The sequence below is a fragment of the Choloepus didactylus genome, chromosome 27, assembly GCF_015220235.1.
Source record: "Choloepus didactylus isolate mChoDid1 chromosome 27, mChoDid1.pri, whole genome shotgun sequence".
Taxonomy (NCBI): domain Eukaryota; kingdom Metazoa; phylum Chordata; class Mammalia; order Pilosa; family Megalonychidae; genus Choloepus; species Choloepus didactylus.
In genome coordinates, this window is record NC_051333.1 from 11,090,738 (window position 1) to 11,108,653 (window position 17,916).

The 17,916-nt window shown below is 51.8% G+C and overlaps 2 protein-coding genes across 6 annotated transcripts; one reads left to right on the plus strand and one right to left on the minus strand.

Annotated features, from left to right (window-relative positions):
- Positions 1-9,209: 9,209 nt before the first annotated feature.
- On the minus strand, positions 9,210-12,539 carry BLOC1S3 (biogenesis of lysosomal organelles complex 1 subunit 3). Of its 4 annotated transcripts, none has more exons than XM_037819252.1 (4): positions 12,371-12,539; positions 11,812-12,222; positions 11,475-11,704; positions 9,210-10,975 (listed from the first exon to the last, which is right to left on the minus strand). In XM_037819252.1, the coding sequence occupies exon 4, from the start codon at positions 10,964-10,966 to the stop codon at positions 10,367-10,369; it is 600 nt and encodes a 199-aa protein (XP_037675180.1). In that variant the 5' UTR covers positions 10,967-10,975; positions 11,475-11,704; positions 11,812-12,222; positions 12,371-12,539; the 3' UTR covers positions 9,210-10,366. The 4 variants fall into 4 exon arrangements, with proteins under 4 accessions (XP_037675180.1, XP_037675178.1, XP_037675179.1 ...); XM_037819250.1 differs by having other exon boundaries at positions 11,402-11,704; positions 12,371-12,536; XM_037819251.1 differs by lacking the exon at positions 12,371-12,539 and having other exon boundaries at positions 11,402-11,704; positions 11,812-12,225.
- TRAPPC6A (trafficking protein particle complex 6A) lies at positions 11,793-17,853 on the plus strand. 2 transcript variants are annotated; one of them, XM_037819254.1, is made up of 6 exons: positions 11,832-12,031; positions 15,729-15,796; positions 15,926-16,043; positions 16,588-16,671; positions 16,853-16,946; positions 17,570-17,853. In XM_037819254.1, the coding sequence occupies exons 1-6, from the start codon at positions 11,948-11,950 to the stop codon at positions 17,599-17,601; spliced, it is 480 nt and encodes a 159-aa protein (XP_037675182.1). In that variant the 5' UTR covers positions 11,832-11,947; the 3' UTR covers positions 17,602-17,853. The 2 variants fall into 2 exon arrangements, 1 of the variants encoding a protein (XP_037675182.1); XR_005214314.1 differs by lacking the exons at positions 16,853-16,946; positions 17,570-17,853 and adding an exon at positions 16,223-16,467 and having other exon boundaries at positions 11,793-12,031.
- Positions 17,854-17,916: the final 63 nt, after the last annotated feature.

Consider the following 17,916-nt stretch of genomic DNA (forward strand, 5'->3'; position numbering starts at 1 on the left):
AGGGTCAGAGAGAGGAAAAAGAGATGTGATGATGGAAGCAGAGGTGTGTGTTTATGTAAGAGGGGGGAGGGGAGAAAAGAGGGGGGTGGTGGTCAGGAGATGCTATGTGGCTGGCCTAGAAGACGGGAGAAGGGGCCACAAGCCAGGGAATGCAGGCAGCCTCTAGAAGCTGAAAAAGGCAAGGGCATGTATTGTCCTGTGTAGCCTCCAGAAGAACGCATCCTCAATGATATCCTGAATTTAGTACTTCTGACCTCCAGAAGTGTAAGATGATAAAAATTGCATTGTTTTAAGCTACCGAGTTTGCAGTAATTTGTTAGAGCAGCAAAGGAAAGCAACACACCACCATCCACCAAGGGGCCCAAGTCAACCATGAGGAGCCATTCTTCGCATCTCCCCCCTCTCCACCACTCATTGGGAGATCTATTGATTTTCCCTCCTGGATATTTCTTGACTCCATCCATTTGTCTCCATATGCCTTCGACTTGCAAGTTAGGAAGTTGTTCCAAACCACCATCTTGCCTCACCTGGAACTTTGCACCGATTTTCTCACCAGGCTTATTGCAGTCATTCTTCCTTCTATTTATTCTTCACCTAGAGGACAAAATGATCATTTCAAAATGCAAATCTTATAGAAAAGACTCTCCATCAGCATGGGCTGGGTTCCAGCTGACTCCTCCAGCTGCATCTTACCCTGTGTGCTCCCAGTTCTCTCCATTGCAAGCATCCTGGCCTTCTGTGAGTTTCCTGTGGATTCAAGTTACCGTCTGCTGTCATTTCCTTCTTCCAGTAAAGCTTCATTCCTTCCTCCCTTCTTTCTGCTGTTATTTCAAATATATTACATCTCTATATGTCATAGATCCAACAATATTCCCCCCTCCCTTTCTTTCTTTCTCTCTCTCTCTCTATAGATAAATAGTTATAGATATATATATAGATATAGATGATATAGATACAGAGATTTATTTTCCAATTCAGAAGTTAAAAGCAGTTTTGAGGCAATTTTTACATGGTGGTCCCAAGTAGTAATATTCCAATTCTGCTATTCTCTTCTTATAGTTAATATTCATCTGTAAAGCAGAACTTTTCCCATTTCCATGCTGCTTTTTTATCACAAAGGATTCAAGGATTTCTTTTTCATTGATGTGTTATAATAAAGCGCCATAATTTTTCTGATGCTCAAGTTGCCTCACGTGTATAGTGGGATCCGTTTCATACTGGCTTCTGTTTCCTGTTGAAGTGTCCCTGCAGGGTCCCATCTGGTCCTGTGACATCCCCAGGCCTGAATTCAGCCCTTCCTCCCAGGAGCTTGGTTCCTCACTGGCGAATGGTTTTCAGGAACCCAGATCTCATACCGGCATCTCCAGTCCAAACCAGCACCACCGAGTTCTGCCTTTCCTTTGTCCATCTATATTTCTGACTTCATTCTCCCACAGAGAAAAGCATGGTTCCTCCCCAAATTTCAATATATGTTGTCAGTTACTCAGTCTTATAAACAAAATGGTTACAGAATATGAAGATTTCATTTTAGCTAGTCTGATTCATATTCGCTTTGTGTATGTCTTTCCAAGGCAATTCTTACCAAGACATTTTGATATTATTCTGCTTTAGATTCTTCTAATATTTACACTGCTTTTCCTTAGCCATTTATCATTTTAGTTCTGATAAAATTATGGCTCTATAATGTAGTCAGTGTCTAACTGTTCTTCTTTAAGTAAATAGGCAAGTTGCCATATGCAATTTTTACACATCTTTTTCAATTAATTGAAACTTTTTGTCGTCACTCAATACATTCACAGATATCAGTTGGTCACATTTTCCTTTTTCACTTCTGCTCCTGTGACATAGTCTGCACATTTAAGAGCACTACAGTGGTTTTTTTTAAAAAGCAGCTATAGTCACACACCATACAACCCATCCAATGTGTACAATCAATGTATGCCATTGCTTTTTAAGAGAATAAAGGAGAAGAATTATGGAAATATGCAGCCTTTTACAATTACCAACATAATTACCTTTACCAGCTTTCTTTGTTTTGTGTGTGTGGATTTGAATTACTATCTGTTGTCACTTCCTTTCAGCCTGAAGATCTTCCTTCAGTATTTCTTCCCAGGCATGCGGGCTAGCAAAGAACTCCCTCAGGTTTTTTGTTTTTGTTTTTTTTTTTCCCCATCTGGGAATGTTTTTATTTCACCTTCATTTTTGAAAGATAGTTTAGGATTCTCAGTTGACAATTTTGTTCTTTTAACGCTTTGAATACGACATCCCCACTGCCTTCCGGTCTCCATTGTTTCCTATGAGAAATCAACCGTTTACCTTACTGAGGTTTCCTTGTATGAGGAGTTGTTTTTCAGTTGCTGCTTTCAAGCTTTCCTCTGCTTTCAACATTTTCTCTTTATCTTGGTCTTTCAGCATTTTAACTATGATGTATCCTCGTGTGGATCTCTTTGCATTTTTCCTTTTTGGAGTTAGGTGAGCTTCTTGGATGTGAAGATTAATGTTTTAAATCAAATTTGAGAAGTTTTCAGCCATTGTTTATTTGAATACTATTTCTGCCCTTTTCTCTCTCTTCTCCTTCTGAAGGCATTTCCATTATGAATATGTTAGTATACTTAATGATGTCCTATATTTTTCTATTCATTTTTCTTCATTCTCTTTTCTGTAGATGGTATAATCTCTACCAATATATCTTCAATATATATCATATATTCCTTCTGCCATTTATTGTTGAACCTCTCTAACAAATTTTTCATTTATTACTTTTCAACTCCAAAATATCCACTTGATTAAAAAAAAATTCTCTCTCTCTTTGATACACTCTGATCTGTCATTGTAGTCATGCTTTTCTTTAATTCTTTAAACATGATTTCCTATCTGCAATGGCTGCTTTGAAATCTCTGTTCAGTCTGACATCTGGGCTCCCTTAAAGGTGGCTTCTATTGCCTGCTTTGTTTCCTCGTTTGCCATTTGGGTGTCCCCCAAAACACCATGTTCTCTGATGCAATCTTTCGGGGGCAAAAGCAGTAGTACTGATTAGGTTGGAACCTATTGATTGTTTCCATGGAGCTGTGACTCAATCAACTGCGGGCAAGACCTTTGATTGGATAATTTCCATGGAGGTGTTACCCCACCCATTCAGAGTGGGTCTGAATTAATCACTGGAGCCATATAAAAGAGTTTACAAACAAAAGAACTCACAGCAGCTTAGAGAGACATTTTGAAGACAGCCGTTGAAAGCTGATGCTGACATTTTGGAGAACACCACTTTGAAACGCAACCTGGGAGCAAGCAGACGCCAGCCACGTGCCTTCCCAGCTGACAGAGGTTTTCCGGATGCCAATGGCCTTTCTCCACTGAGGGTACCCTATTGTTGATGCCTTACTTTGGACACTTTATGGCCATAAGACTGTAACTCTGTAACCAAATAATCCCCCTTCATAAAAGCCAATCCATTTCTGGTGTTTTGAAAAATGGCAGCATTAGCAAACCTGGGTATGGCCACAATTTTTTTTTTTCTACTGTACTGGAAATTTTCTGAAAATTTTAATTATTTCAAAAAATTGTTTTAAAAAGTTTAAATCTCTTTCTGTAGGTTTTAGTTGGGTTTGTGGAAAAAGCAAAAGTAGACTCATGTTCAATCCTCCATCTTTACTGTATGTCAAGCCTTAACTACTTCTTAAACAGAGTTCCATCTGGTCATTCTGCTTTTAGCCCCTCCTCCAACCTTTCACCCAGAGGTAATCCAGGACACCAGTTTATGATCCTATGGAAATGCTGATTAGCAAGTTGGGGTGTTTCTCCACTTTGCCCATAGCTGGCTTGTGACCTGGCCTTTTCCAATCTAAGTCAATTACTACACTTCCATAAACTACCCAGATTCCTCCTAGATTTATCTTACCATTGAATAGTTTCTCTAAGAGTGTTTTTTTAAAGAGGGTCTTTTTATAGAAAAATTCCAAGGCTTTGCATACCCAAAATATATTTTATGTTCTCTCACATACAATTGACATTTTGGCTGGATATAAAATCCTAGGTTCCAAGCTCTTTTCCTCAATATGCTGAAAAGATTACTCCATTGTCTTCTTATAATCAATGCCAATCTGATTCTTGTTTGTTTAAGGTGATCCGTTTTACTCTGAAAGTTTTTAGAATTTTCTAAGTGCCTTTGATACTCTTAAATTTTACCCCAATGTGTCTGAATATGGCCTTTTCCTTACCTAACCTATTTTCCACCAGATGAGCCCTTTCAATCTGAGGTTTTCACTTTTCTTTAATTTTGAAAAAAGCGTCCTCATTTTCCCCCCAAAGAATTCTTCCCTCTTCTCTTTTTTTTTTCTTTTTTTACAGGGACAGGATAGCACTTTCACTTCTAACCCAAATATACTTAACTTTTGTGTTAAATCTCTTAATCCTTTTTCCTAACTTCTGGCAGAGTTTCTTGATTGATCTTCCAGTTTATAAATGCCGTCTTTTGCTAACTCCGTCCCACTGATCATACCATCCATTGCATCATTTATTTCATACTCAGTATCTCCACTCAGTTCATTTTTATAACTTCCTATTATTAGTTTCATCTCATTGGTAACCTTCCTTATCATTTTGAAGATACGTCTTAAGCTCATTTAAATTTTTGGATTTATTTGTTCCATTAGTTCTACTTGCTGTAGCATCTTTTATTTGGTTTGCTATCTTTATTTTATAACTATTTTATTTTTCAGAAATCTATTTATATTCTTTGCAGTGGTTTTGAAACATGGCTGCAATTTCTCTGACACTCCTTCCATCAAAGGCTGGGACTGATGTCTCCTCTCCCTGAATCTGGGTTGGCTTGGCATTGCTTTATCCAACAGAGCACCGTGAAAGTGGGGCTGCATCACTTCTGAGACTAAATCATAAAATGCTACGCATCTGCCATCTTGTCCGTTTGGATCCTCACTCTTGAAGCCCTGAGATATCAGGTAAGAAGTCCTTCTCCCCTGAGTCCACCACTCTGGAAAGTCCATGAGCAGGCTCCCTGGTTGACAGCCCCAGGTGAGTCCGACCTTCCAGCTCTCACTGCCAGATGTGTGGGGGAAGCCTCCCAGACCCTTCACAACAGCCCATCTGGCGGCTGATTACCACCCAGTGATCTCCATGGAAGAGGAGAATCACCCAGCTGAGCTCTGAGTTCCTGACCCATAAAATCATGAGCTATATGACTCCATTTAGGAAATAATTATGAAATCAAATAATTATAAAAATGAAGAACAGATTAGTGGTAGCCAGGGCTTGGTGATGAAGGGGAATGGGTATCTTGATTATGGCGGTGGTTATACAAAGCTCACATGTGTGAAAATTACATAGAGACACACAGAGAGCGAGCACAAAAACTGGTGAAATCTGAATAAGCTCTATGGATTGTGCTGATGTCAGTTTCTTGATTTTGATATTGTATGGTGGTTATCTGGGGCGTTGATATGGGGGAGGAGGGATGGGACTTCCCTATACATTTCTTTGTAACCTCATGTGAACCTATAATTATTTCACAATAAAAAATTTTTTTAAAATGATGGGCTATAATAAAATAGTCGTTAAGCCACTCAGCTTGCATGTTTCATCCTACAGCATGTGTAACCCTTGGAGCATCAAATATCTTGGCTGGTGACAGGTGTTAGGGAAGGGGCTGTACCCCAGGCCTGGCTAGTGTCTGTCCTGGTGAGTTTAAGGAGGGAAGGAGGTCCCCTGTGGGACCCCCCAGCTGCTACTCTCCCAGGCAACTGCACTCCTCAGGTACTCTCCCTAAACTCTGAAAAGAGCAGTGTAGTGACAACCCTCTAACCTTAGAAGTAGACAAGAGGAGGCTAGTATCCAGAGAGGCAAAACATCTCCTCTGCTTACATTATTTCATGTCTCTGCAATCAGTGTCTTGCCCTGCAAAACAGACAAGGTTTCCTGATTCTTCAAAGTGGTCCCCATGCCACTTAGTTTACATAACTGACTTGTGTGTAGAATACACTAAAAAAATCCACGCCAGTGTAGATCAATGCTCCTAATTTTTTTTTCTTAACCATATAGCAGACAATGCAGTGAGTAGGGTTATATCATGGAAATAACTGTGAGCTAGGTCTCAGACATCCTGAGGTATTAGTTTCAGTTCTACGATTTATTTGCTGTGTGACCTTAGGATAAAGAAATAAAGCTTTGATTAAAAAAAAAAAAAAAAGAAGTAGACAAGAGGAGCAGGAGGAACTACTCAGGAAGGACGGACATCTGGTTGACCCGCATCTACTTTCATTAGCTCCTCACCCTAGACAGACCCCGGAGCATCCCTGATGTGTTCCTCCCATCCCCAGGGATCAGTCTCAGGCAATCATCTAACCACGACAGGTGGGGGAGAGGAACCTGTAAGTCAAAAGTTCTTCCTCAGTCCACTTCCCCACCTACCTGTGGTGGTTTCCAAATAACTCCAGGGATTTTGACCCTCTCCTATCAGGCGTGTACATCTCTTCCCCTTGGTTCTTGGCTGAACCTAGTCACCTGTTATTAACCAACAGAATGCAGCAGAAACCATGTTGCGAGACTTCCAAATCTAGACTGTTAGAGGCCATGCTTCTGCCCTGTCTGACACACACTCGCTCATGTTTGCTGCCGTGTGGGACGTCTGATGACCCTCACGCAGCCATGACAGGAGGGGGCCGAGCCACGCGGGAAGGCCACGTGGAGGTATCCCGGCCGGCGGCCCTGGTCCTCGAGTCATCCCAGCGCAGCCACTGGAGAGAAGCCACCTGCAGTCCCCCAGCTCAACCCATTCTCCAGGTGCCGGCCTCTCGGTCACACCCCTCATTGCCACAAAGGGCAATCATGGGAAACAGGGCCTGAGGTTTCTCCTCTCCTTCCCGCATACTAGAGATGGGGGTCTAGACCTCTGGGCTTCTGCCGAGACAGAACACTGTCAAGGTGCACCTCGTTAAAGTCTGCACGAACGTGAGAGTACAGCTGAGGGACTGTTTTCTGTTATTGTCCTTGAGATTAGAATGAGAACCGTTTGCAGACTGATGTAAACAACCATGGGAAAATGTCTACGTGCACAGTAAAGCATTACTCTACCCTAAAAGCGTAATAAATAAAGGTCTTGGGAACGGGACACACACACTCGCCTGATAAGCGGTGTGTCCCCTGCTCCCAGTCTCTCAAAGATATTTTTGTCTCAAATTTCATTTCTGCGTCACCCGCTGGCAACAGGCAAAAGAATCCTCCGTGGGCATAATAAAAGGCTTGTGGCTTTAAATCACTAAGTTTTGGGCTGTTACAAATCAACAGAACCTCTGTATACACCACCTCTGTATCCCTGGGGATTTCTCAACATTTTTCTGTTATTTCCCAGACCCAGGCTTCCTTCTTTCTCCTATTCTTTCTCCAAGGTTGAATTTGGGGGAGAGAGCCAGCAGCCCATGCCATTTCACCACCTTATCCCCTTTTGTGCTTTGTGGTTCTAGACTGTGAGCTCAAGTTCAGTTGATCTTCACCTGTGGTCATTCTCATGGCACTTTCATACTGTGCCTGGAGCTTTCTGAACCACTCTGTAAGGGTAAAGCAGAACCCCCAATCAGGCCTGAAGGGAGGCCTGTAGTTTATGGATTCTCTAGGGAAAACTCCTCCCTCCACCACCCACCCGGAGCCCAATCTGAGATGGACAGGTTTCCCAGGTGTGTCTCAATGTCAGCAGTCGGGTTCTTTCTACCACAGTCTTTCACTGAAGTGTAGTTTTTCAAGGCACCAGCTTTTCTACGGGGGCCTCTACTTCTCTCAAAACAGTCTGGCCCAAGGGCTGGCAGCTGTTAAAACCTGATGCCCTCCCCTATGTGGCACATGACTCCCGGGGATGAGCCTGGACCTGGCATCGTGGGATTGAGAAAGCCTTCTTGACCAAAAGGGGGAAGAGAAATGAATCAAAATAAAGCATCAGTGGCTGAGAGATTTCAAATGGAGTCAAGAGGTCATTTTGGAGGGTATTCTTATGTGCTATATAGAGACCGCTTTTTAGTTTTTAGTGTGTTGGAATAGCTAGAAGGAAATACCTGAAGCTGTTAAACTGCAACCTAGTAACCGTGATTCTTGAGGACGTTGGTATAACTATGTAGCTTACACTGTGTGACCATGATTGTGAGAGCCTTGGGGCTCCCACTCCCTTTATCTAGTATATAGATGGATGAGTAGAAAAATGGGGATAAAAACTAAATGACAAATAAGGTGGGATGGAGGGGATGGTTTGGGTGTTCTTTTTTTACTTTTATTTTTTATTCTTATTCTGATTTTTTTTGATGTAAGGAAAATGTTCAGAAATAGATTGTGATAACGAATGCATAACTATACTATCATACTGTGAACAGCTGATTGTATATCATGGATGACTGTATGGTATGTGAATATATTTCAATAAAACTGAATTTAAAAAAAAACACTGCCAGAGCTGCGGTTTGAAGCCACCTCCATGACTTTGGCCCAGGGGTTTTCTCTTGCTCTCTTCTGAGCTCAGCTGTACAGATGTTTGTCTTTCTGAGTATTTTTCAGAGGCCACCACAGGGCAGAAGCACCACTCTCAGAGCCATCCTCTGCTTACTGATGGTTCAGTAAAGACCAAGAAACCTTTGCATGGTGTAAGAGCCCAGGTAAGCCTAGCCCCTCCACCCCCCACCTGCTCTCCACCCGAGGTAGACACAAGCAGAAACCTTGTTACCTAAATAGGTCATGTTCCCTTCTGACTCTAGGCCGCTGCACATGCTGTTCCTCCTGCCTGGAACTCTCTTCCATCTCACTCCCATCTCACCTATTTAACACCTCAGGGCTCAGCTCAAGCTCACTGTCTAGGTCAGGCAGATCCCCATGGCACCCTCATGAAGTTCTCATACTAATCACAGTGCCAGAGAGTCTATCTAAACCATAAATGGTAGTTCTTCTAACTAGCCATTTGCAGGAGAATATCGTAAGTCTGCCTCCCTGTGCCCTGATGGCAGGGGCCGGCCGTTGGATCCCCAGTCCCCAGCAAAGAGCAGGTGCCCAACACATGTGTGCTGAATGAATGGATGCACAGCCAGGGCCAAACCCTAGGGTCCCTGGCTTCCCCACTACATACTGTCTTGCCTTCAGTAGGTTAGGCATGGAGGATCCCTCTCTTGGGATCCCCATTTTCTGAGAAATCACCTACCAACCCATCCCTACCAACCAGAGGAACCGACCACATCAGTAAATGTTTTTGAGTTTTAATGTTTCTTTCCTGTTTCTCCAACATGGGGGCTCGGATCTTGGTGTCAGGTTAGGATAAAAGATGGGGAGTCTAAGGCTGGGGAGAGGGAATGTGAAAGGAGCTGAAGGGCTAGAGTTGGGACGAGGAGAGGGAGCCAAGTCCTTTTAACATCCGGGATCTCCACAGCTGACACCATGAGGGTGGTCCTTATTTGCAAAATGGGGTCATGCTGTGCTGAAAGCATCAAGGCCCAGCTGTACTAGGCCCTAAGTGCCTGCAGGGTGCTACTTTCAGCCCAGAGAGTCAGAGGGGCACCATTTTGGCCTAGAGAATTGAGAAGGAGCATCACCTTGGCTTGGAGAATAGAGAGGGGCACCATCTTGGGCCTCGAGTCAGGAGACGGCCCCTCCCTTGGCCTAATGAAGGAGACCACAGGAAATCGTCAGGGCCCATGATTAAGTAGACAGAATAAACAAGCTGGGCAAAGCCAATCCCAGGGGAATGGCTGGACCCAGGAAAACAAGATCATGCTGAGGTGGTGGAGCTAAGTCAAAGGAGGATAAGCCAGGAGAAGCTACAACTGGAACTAGGAGATGGGGATGGGGGCGGGGGGAATAGACAAGCCTGGAGAGCAGAAGAAAGACCCGGCCTAGGAGGAAAAAAACCTGGAAATAAAGCCAGAACCAGAGTTGTAGCCCAGGGAGTGATGGAAAATGCCGGGAAGTCTGCACCAGATCCTGGGCCTCCTGCGGGAAGAACCATGATGGGCCCCTGGGAACAGAAACCAAACGCAGGTAGGCAGGGAGCAAGGCGTGGCGCGGCGTACCCTGCAGCGCAAATAGATCAGGGAGCGGCTGGTTACCAAGCGCCCCAGAGATAGGCTCCGAGCCAGGGGGCAGGGCCAGGCATTTGCGCCAAGCCGGGACCAGGGGGAGGGGCCAGACTTGGCACGCAGGGGCTGGCTACACAGCAAGGAATGAACCATACGCCAGCCACAGAGCATTATCCAGGGGTCAGAGTTAGCCTTGAGGGTGACAGCAAGATGGAGTAAGGGAGGGGTGCTACACGGGGGCGGAATCAGGTTCCAGAAGCAGCAGAGGCTACCCCCGTGGGGCAGAGTCCGGTGGGGGAGGAGGGTCAAGGCTAGGCCCGCGGCCCCGGATCCTGCTCAGGTTCGGTTCCCGGCACGCCGCGGATGTCGGGCAGCAGGCGGCAGCCGGCCACGATGTCGAGGCGCTCGGCTAGCGCGCAGAGGTCGCCCCGCGCCAGGCGCACGCTGTGGGCAGCCGCCAGTCCCGCCGTCTGGGCAGCCGCCAGCCGAGCAGCCAGGGCGGCCACGTCGCGGCCCGCTCGGCGATACACGCCGCTCACGGCGGCCACCACGTCGTGGTCTAGCCGCGCCTGGCTCTCGGCTAGCCGGAGCTGCAGCAGCGAGCGCGCAGGGGTGGGCGCCGGTGCCTCCTCCGTGCCCCAGGTTTCCCCCGCCGGCTCCCGCTGCACCACAAGCGGGGGCAGGGCCCCCAGCTTGGCCGTCGGCTCCGGCTCCGGGTCCGAGTCGGTCTCCGCGGCCTCCCCGACCACCCGCAGTCCTGTGGGGCGGCCGCGCGTCGGGCCGGAGGGGCCCAGGTACAGCTCCTCCTCCGACGAGGACGCCGAGAGCTCCGAGTCCGTCTCGGCCGCCTCCCCCGGCACCACCGTCTCCGGCCTCCGCGGCGGCCTCCGCCGACGACCCTGGGATGCCATGGCGCCGAGCTAGAGGACAGGAGGAGCGAAGGGACAACATGAGAGGCGGGCGCCCCGCGGGGGCTAACAGGCACAAGTCCTGGATTCCCCGCCCCTCCACTGCCTCTTGGTCATTTGGGACCAACTGCTTCCCTTGTCCGGGCCTCAGTTTCCCCTTCTATAAACTGGGGCTCATCGCCTCTGCCGGCGATGATGGTGCCTATCGGACCCCAACCTCTTCAGTGGGGAAACCGAGGCCCAGCTCGATCACGGCGCTTTCTGAATTTGCCCCCCAGCAGAGGCCACACGCCTTCCTCCAAGCCCGTCCCAGACCCGGAAGCAGCCAGGATGCTGAACTGCTCAAGGACCAGCGTCAGGGTCACCGGAAAGGTGACAGCCGGCTGGACTCTAGGGAGGGTGCACTAACGGAGGCGGCGCTATGGCCAAAGACCATACCGGGTCACCGGAGCTTCGAGCCGGTGGTATCCGCTACCCGCGTCCCTACGGCGGGTGTCGGCGGTCAACTCACGTGGGTTGCTTGGCTACCAACCAGGACGCAAGCTCTCGGGGCCGGTTGCGAGGGCGTGTGTGCAGAAAAGTCACGTGAACAGCGGTACGGCCAATAGGGAAGCGGTTGGGCTGGCGCTGCCGGGTTGTGCCGCAAAGGAGAGTCCGCAGTGGACAGCAGGAGTTTAAGAAACGAGTTACGTCAAGCGTAGCCAGTGACTCGACCAATGGGAATTCTCGAGGGCCCAGAAACTGTAGAAGGACGGGGAGTAAGGGCGGAAGAGGCCGTAAGGTGTAGTCGCGTGTGACCAATGAGAGGAGGCGTAGGCCCTCCCTCTCTACTTTCCTTCCTGACTCACCAGCGCACCACGTGAGCCCGGGGCCGGGGAGGCGGGGCTAGTTTGAGGCCAAAGAAAGCCGGTGTAGGTGGGCACGCACCGTAGGAGGCGGGGCCTGCCCAGCCAGGCCAATCAGAGCAGGAAGTTCTCGACGGTAATGGCGGACGCGGTCCTGTTTGAGTTTCTGCACATGGAAATGGTCGCGGAGCTGTGGGCGCGCGGCCCCGACCCCGGCCTCGGGGTGAGCGCCGGGCCCAGGGGAAATAGGCGCGAACCGTGGCGGGGAGGCTGGTTCGAGGCCCTGGGGAGCGCGCGCAGGTCGCCTCTGCAGCCCGGGATTGAGCTCCGGCCCCGCCCCTGCCTCGACGGGAGAGCTCGGGCGGTTTACGCCTGGGGAAGCTGGGGTCGCGATGGTGCCGGCCTCCCGAGTTTCTGTTAAAATTGAGCGAGATAATTCAGGTTAAAACACGTGTCTCAAGGCCTGGCACAGGGTAAGCGATTAGTAACTACAGTAATTATTGTTGGAAGTTTAACAACTGAGGGCATTCTGCCTGGGTTGACTTCCGCCCCCGCCACTCACTCAGTGAAGTCATCTCTGCGTGCCTCCGTTTCTTCTCTTGTCTAATGGGTAGCATAACAGTAGATAAGTCTCAGAGTGGGACGTTTAGGGACGTTAAGCCACTCAACAAACGTTTATTGATTGCTTGTTGTATTCCGGGCATTGTTCTAAGACAGTGAATAGAAATATAATATACTATCAACTAGTGAGAAGTTCTGTAAAAAAAAAAAAAAACCACAAAACTTCTGTAGTCAGGGAAAGCCTTTCTAAGGAGGTGAAGGGGAAAGGAAGCCCTGAGAAGAACGGGAAAGAGCATTCCAGAAAGAGGAAAAAGCCCTGAAGAAACACTTGCTTGGCTTCTTTGGAAGTTAGACCTTAAGACTAAATAAGCTGTAACTTTAAAGCAGTTAGTGCAGGGCCTGACATGTAGTCAGCCTTTAAAGCATGGGAGCTCTTGTTATAAAATTTGATACCAAGAAAAAGGGTGTGAGTAGGGGGCTCACAGAATAGGTGCTTAAGAAATGGAGGGCTGTGGTTTCTGTGATTTTCATCATTATATGCAAGACATTTTCACTGGCTTAGGCTTTCTTCCTGGACTGGGAGCCCCAATGAGGGTGTTGCTTGTTACCATCCCTGAACCTGGTTTCTTCCGAGTTTGTTCATTCAACAAGCTTTTACTAAAATCTGCAAGGTGCCAAGCCCAGCCATAGGCTCTGGGGTTGCCTGGTGAATTGTACAAGAATCCTTGCCCTCCTGGGGCTCATATTCTGGTGGGGTAGACAAGATAAATGAGTAAAGTATACGGTACATCGTATACCTGCTGTGAGAAAGATAAGAGCAAGCATGGGAGGGGGAGTGTGCATTGGTGTGCTGAGACCAGCCTCCATCCTGGTTTGCAAACTGGAAACCTGGGAGTCCTCTGCATCCGCTTCCTCTCCCTAATGCCAGGCTGGGCCTCATCTCCAGGCCCTCCTCATTCTTCCTTGTAAATCTGTTTCCTGATCTCCTGCCTCCCCTGCCCTAGGCCAGTCTCATCCCTCTGCTTGCTTATTTCAGTCATCACATCTTCACGGAGTTAACTCCTATTATGCCTCCAGATCTTGGTGCAGATTTCTGTGGTCAAGGGAGTGTGGGAAACACTGGGGTACTCAGGTTAGCTCACTGTGGAGCTATTCAGAACACACCTTGGGCAGCCGTCCTTTCGTGGCTGCTGCTGGAATTCTGATTCTGAGGTCCCATGTCTGAGATTCCAAGAAAACTAGAATGGGATGTGGCCAGGGTCTTGGGCAGCCAGGGTTGAGAACTGCGGCAGTCTCCCCACCTGCCTTTGACTTGGGGAGCCCCTTAATGCAGGTGGTGTGTCATGTGGCATGGCCGGGAAGCCTCACATGTTCGTCTCTCTCACCTCCGGCCCCTTTTCCTCTCTGTTCCTTCTTTCCAATCTGACAAGTTTCCATCTGCACCAAATGCAGGCCTCCTGTTTCTTGGGTATTTACCGTGTACCTAGAACAGTATGCTACCTCACTTAGTCCTCAGAACAGCCCTTTGAGGTAGACACTGTGTCCCCGTTTTACAAACGAAGAGCTGAAGCTCAGGAGAGGAGGGCCTGTCCCGAGGCTGCACGGTGACCATGAAGGCAGGAGGCTGAGCTGGGACTGGCTGCAGTGTCGTCAGGACCTCCCCTCTGCCATCTCCCCAGGGACAGGGAGGGGGCTCATTCTTCTCTGTCCCCACGGCCCAGGCGCTGGGGAGCCACAGTCAGTGTTTATAGCTTTTGTGTTTTCCGTGTCCTACCTGCTCAGGTGTTATTTGTGGTTGCTGAAGGGCGCCCTGGTGAGCTTGCCAGCTGCTAGCTGCAGGGTTAGAGTGTGGAATGGGCTCCCAGCCAGAGGAGCCAGGAGCCCAGAGGACCCTTGTTTTCAAAGCAGGAAAAACCCTCAGGAAGCTTGGAAGATAAGGGGAGGCTTTGTGCTGAGGAGTGAATTCCTCTGAGTGTGCGCAATGAGCACTGGGAGCCCTGAGCAGTGGAGGGGGTGGGGGCCTGGGGCCAGGTGGCCTGGTGGGGAAGAGGTGGCCCAGGGCAGCAGCAGACACTGTCCCACCCACCCACCGGCCCCCTGGGTTCTGCAGTGTAGGGGAAACCATTTGGGTCAGGGAGCCAGTCCTGCCCGGGTTTGGAAGAGAGCCTGTCCTGAGTGTGCCCAAGGCAGGTTTCAGTCCTTCAGAGCCCCAATTTCCAGGTGTGAAATACAACCTGCCTGTGGAACCGTTAAAATTAAACAAGAGGGTGTGGGCAAAGCACCTGCACACAGTGTCTGATCAGATCCTGACTCTGCTTTGTTACGTGTGTTGCACCAAGCCTCGGGCTAGCTGCTGAGGGTCAGAGGTGAGTGGGCCGGCTGGGTCCCTGCCCTCAGTGACCGTGCTGAGTGGGCAGGGCTGGGATCGCGGAGCTGGGCTGAGGGAACAGTGAATGGAAAGTCCCAGAAGCTGGAGCCTCTGGGAAGCGGGTGCATCCGGGAAGCAGGGCAGAGGGCGGTGGCGGGAGGGCCTGGGTCCCAGAGCAGGGGTTGTAGCCCCGGCTGCCATGCAGGCTGCTCTGGCCACTGGGCACCCGCGTGGGGAGGGGACGGGAAGTCACTCCCTGTGGAAGGCGGTGGCCGTGGGGACGGGAACCCCGAGGGGCGTGCTCTGGGGGATGAGCCTCCTCCCCGTCTCCCTGCTTCTGGTCTGCTGGGTGTGTGCTGCAACGTGGCCCCTCACTTCTTGTCCTGGTGGCAGCTCTGACGCCCCCAACCCAGACCTCCCGCCCTCGGTTCTCTCCTGTTCGTGGGAATAAAGATACTACGTGAAAGTCTCCTCTCCAGCCATACAACTCCCATGTGTGGGAGCTCACACCGAGGGGCACCCCTCCCAGGGTTCCTGGCAGACATTTTAACGTGCACCCTGCTGACCCAGCGGGCCCCCACCTTTGTAGCCCCCTTACTGTGGCTCAGCGTGGGGCTCTCCCCACGGCCCACCTGCTCACCAGGGGAGCCCCTGGGCGAGTCACTCAGCCTCTGGGGCCATCACGGTGCCTCCCCCGAAGGGTGAGTAAGGACCACACTTAGCACATTCAGGCTCAGCAGTGGAAGACCCCATTGTCTCGGAGCCAGGGGGGCTGGTCCTGAGGGCTCAGGGGGGCCTGTGAGGTCCAGGAGGTGAGGGAAGAGGTGGGGGTGTCACGGGGTGGCAGCCTCTGCCTCTCCTGGGTTTCCTCAGCCCCCAGTCTGGCAGGGACAGGCAGGGTGGTCTGGGAGCCCCCCACAGCTGCTGTCGGGGTGCCCAGTTGGAAGTGGGGTGAGGGCTCTCCCTGATACTCTCCTCCCTGGCCTTCTAGGGGCAGAAGACGAGCCTGTCCGTCCTGGAGAGCGTGGGCTTCCGTGTGGGCCAGGCCCTGGGTGAGAGGTGAGCGCAGCCGGGGTCCCCTCCTGGCCGTGTTCGGGGCTGGCAGGGGGGCCCCGCTCCATGTGGGCAGCCAGCTGGTGTCCCCGCTCTTGCTCAGCCCGGCCCGGTGTCTGCCCCCATCCTCTCCAGGCTGCCCCGGGAGACTCTGGCCTTCAGGGAGGAGCTGGATGCCCTCAAGTTCCTGTGCAAGGACCTGTGGGCGGCTGTGTTCCAGAAGCAGATAGATGGCCTCCGCACCAACCACCAGGTGCTTGCCCTTGCCCACCGCCCCGGCTGCCCGCAGCCCCGACTGGAGGCAGAAATGGGAACTGGGAAGAGCGAGCGGGGAGGAGAATCCGGAGCAGGAGGGTGGCAGGAGGCTTGCCCACAGCCGGGAGGCGGGAGCCTGGCTTGTTCCCCTGCATCTACGTTGGCCTGTCCCCACAGGGCCGGGGTCCTGGGGCAGGGCAGCCACATCACCCTCGGGGAACCAGGAGGCCGCGCTGGGGCCTCGTGGCCATGTCCAAGATTCTTCAAGCTGCCCAGCGGGAGCCCCGGCAGCCACACACGGCCCCTCTCCTCTCGCCTGTCTGGTCTCCACTGGGTCCGAGTCCCCATTAAACGCCCACGCTGTGCCTGGTCCCCCAGCTGCTTCCTGAGCCGGTCTCTGGCTCCCACTGCACCCCAGGGAGGCAAGGACTGTTTCCTCGGTCCCACCTGGGAACCCAGGCAACCCAGGGGGCCACGCGAGCACACTGTGGAGCAGCTCCCCTCCACCCCCCAGTGCCCACTGGCCTCCCCTGTGCCCCCAGGGGACCTATGTCCTGCAGGACAACAGTTTCCCCCTCCTCACCCGGATGGCCTCAGGCCTGCAGTATCTGGAGGAGGCGCCCAAGGTATGGGGGTGCTTGCCCCTCTTTACCCCACCCCCACCCCCAGGCAGGCCTCTCTCCAAGCCGAGGGGGTGACCCAAGGCCCCAGCCCCGGGAAAGGGGTGGGGGCCCCCACTGTGGCGCCCTGAACCCGACATGGCCATGTCCCAGGCCCCTTCCCCCGTGACCCGTGTCCCTCCCCCAGTTCCTGGCCTTCACCTGCGGCCTCCTGCGCGGCGCCCTCGTTACCCTGGGCCTCAAGAGCTTGGTCACCGCTTCCGTGGCAGCTCTGCCCACCTGTAAGTCACGGGGGGTGCGGGCTGGGAGGGGGGGCCCGGAGAGCCGAGCCCCGGGTCTCACGAACGTCCCCAGCCTGCTTCCCCGCAGTGTGCCGGGCGGAGGGGAGCCGGTGACGAGGGGCAGGTCTCGGGGCACCGCAGGGTGTAATGGGTTGACCTGAGGAGTAATGAGTGCCCTGAGGAGCTCAGCAGCCTGCCTGATGGGGTGTCCTCCTGCCACACTCGGGCCCTGCTGGACATGGTGTTCTGTGCGTCTGACAAGCTGAAGCCCCGTGCCCACCGTGAGGCAGCCAGCCCCTCTCCCCCGGGCTTCTCTCCTCTCTCTGGGGCACCCAGGGCTCCGCCGGGCAGGGCCTGAGTGACACACGCCTCAAGCCCAGGCCGGGCCCCTCCCTGGTGGCCTACATGCTTGGCCTTGGTGCCCCTCCTCACCCACTCAGCCTGGGATACAGGCCAGGAGGGCGGGGAGCATCACCCCCTTTGGCCCGTGAGGACACTGAGACCCAGCCCAGGGCCACCCGGCGTCAGCACAGGGCCGGGATGGTGGCCTCCTAGCCGGCTGGAGCTTCTCGCCTCTCCCGCCAGCTCCCAGCCTCAGGCTAACACCAGCCCTTCTCTTCCAGGTAAGTTCCAGGTGGTGATCCAGAAATCCTGAGGAGCCCAGCCTCCCCTCCGTCCCCCCCACACCTGCCCTCACCTGCCTCAGGTGGCTGGTGGGCCCGGCCGCTGCCTTTGGGGTGATTCCAGGGCTGTGCTGGGGACCCCCCTGGCTTGGATGACAAACAAGGCAGGGGCCGTGGGGTGCTGCGGGAGGCGGGGTGGTCCCAGTGTGGAGGGGTCCTTGGGACTAGCCACCCCACCACGTGCAGCTACTGAGTAAAGGTGTGTGGGAGCAGACTGAAAGGTGGAAGGTCTGGGGTGTGTGGCATCTGTGTGGGAGGGAGAGGGGAGCACCCTCCGTGGCCCCCCC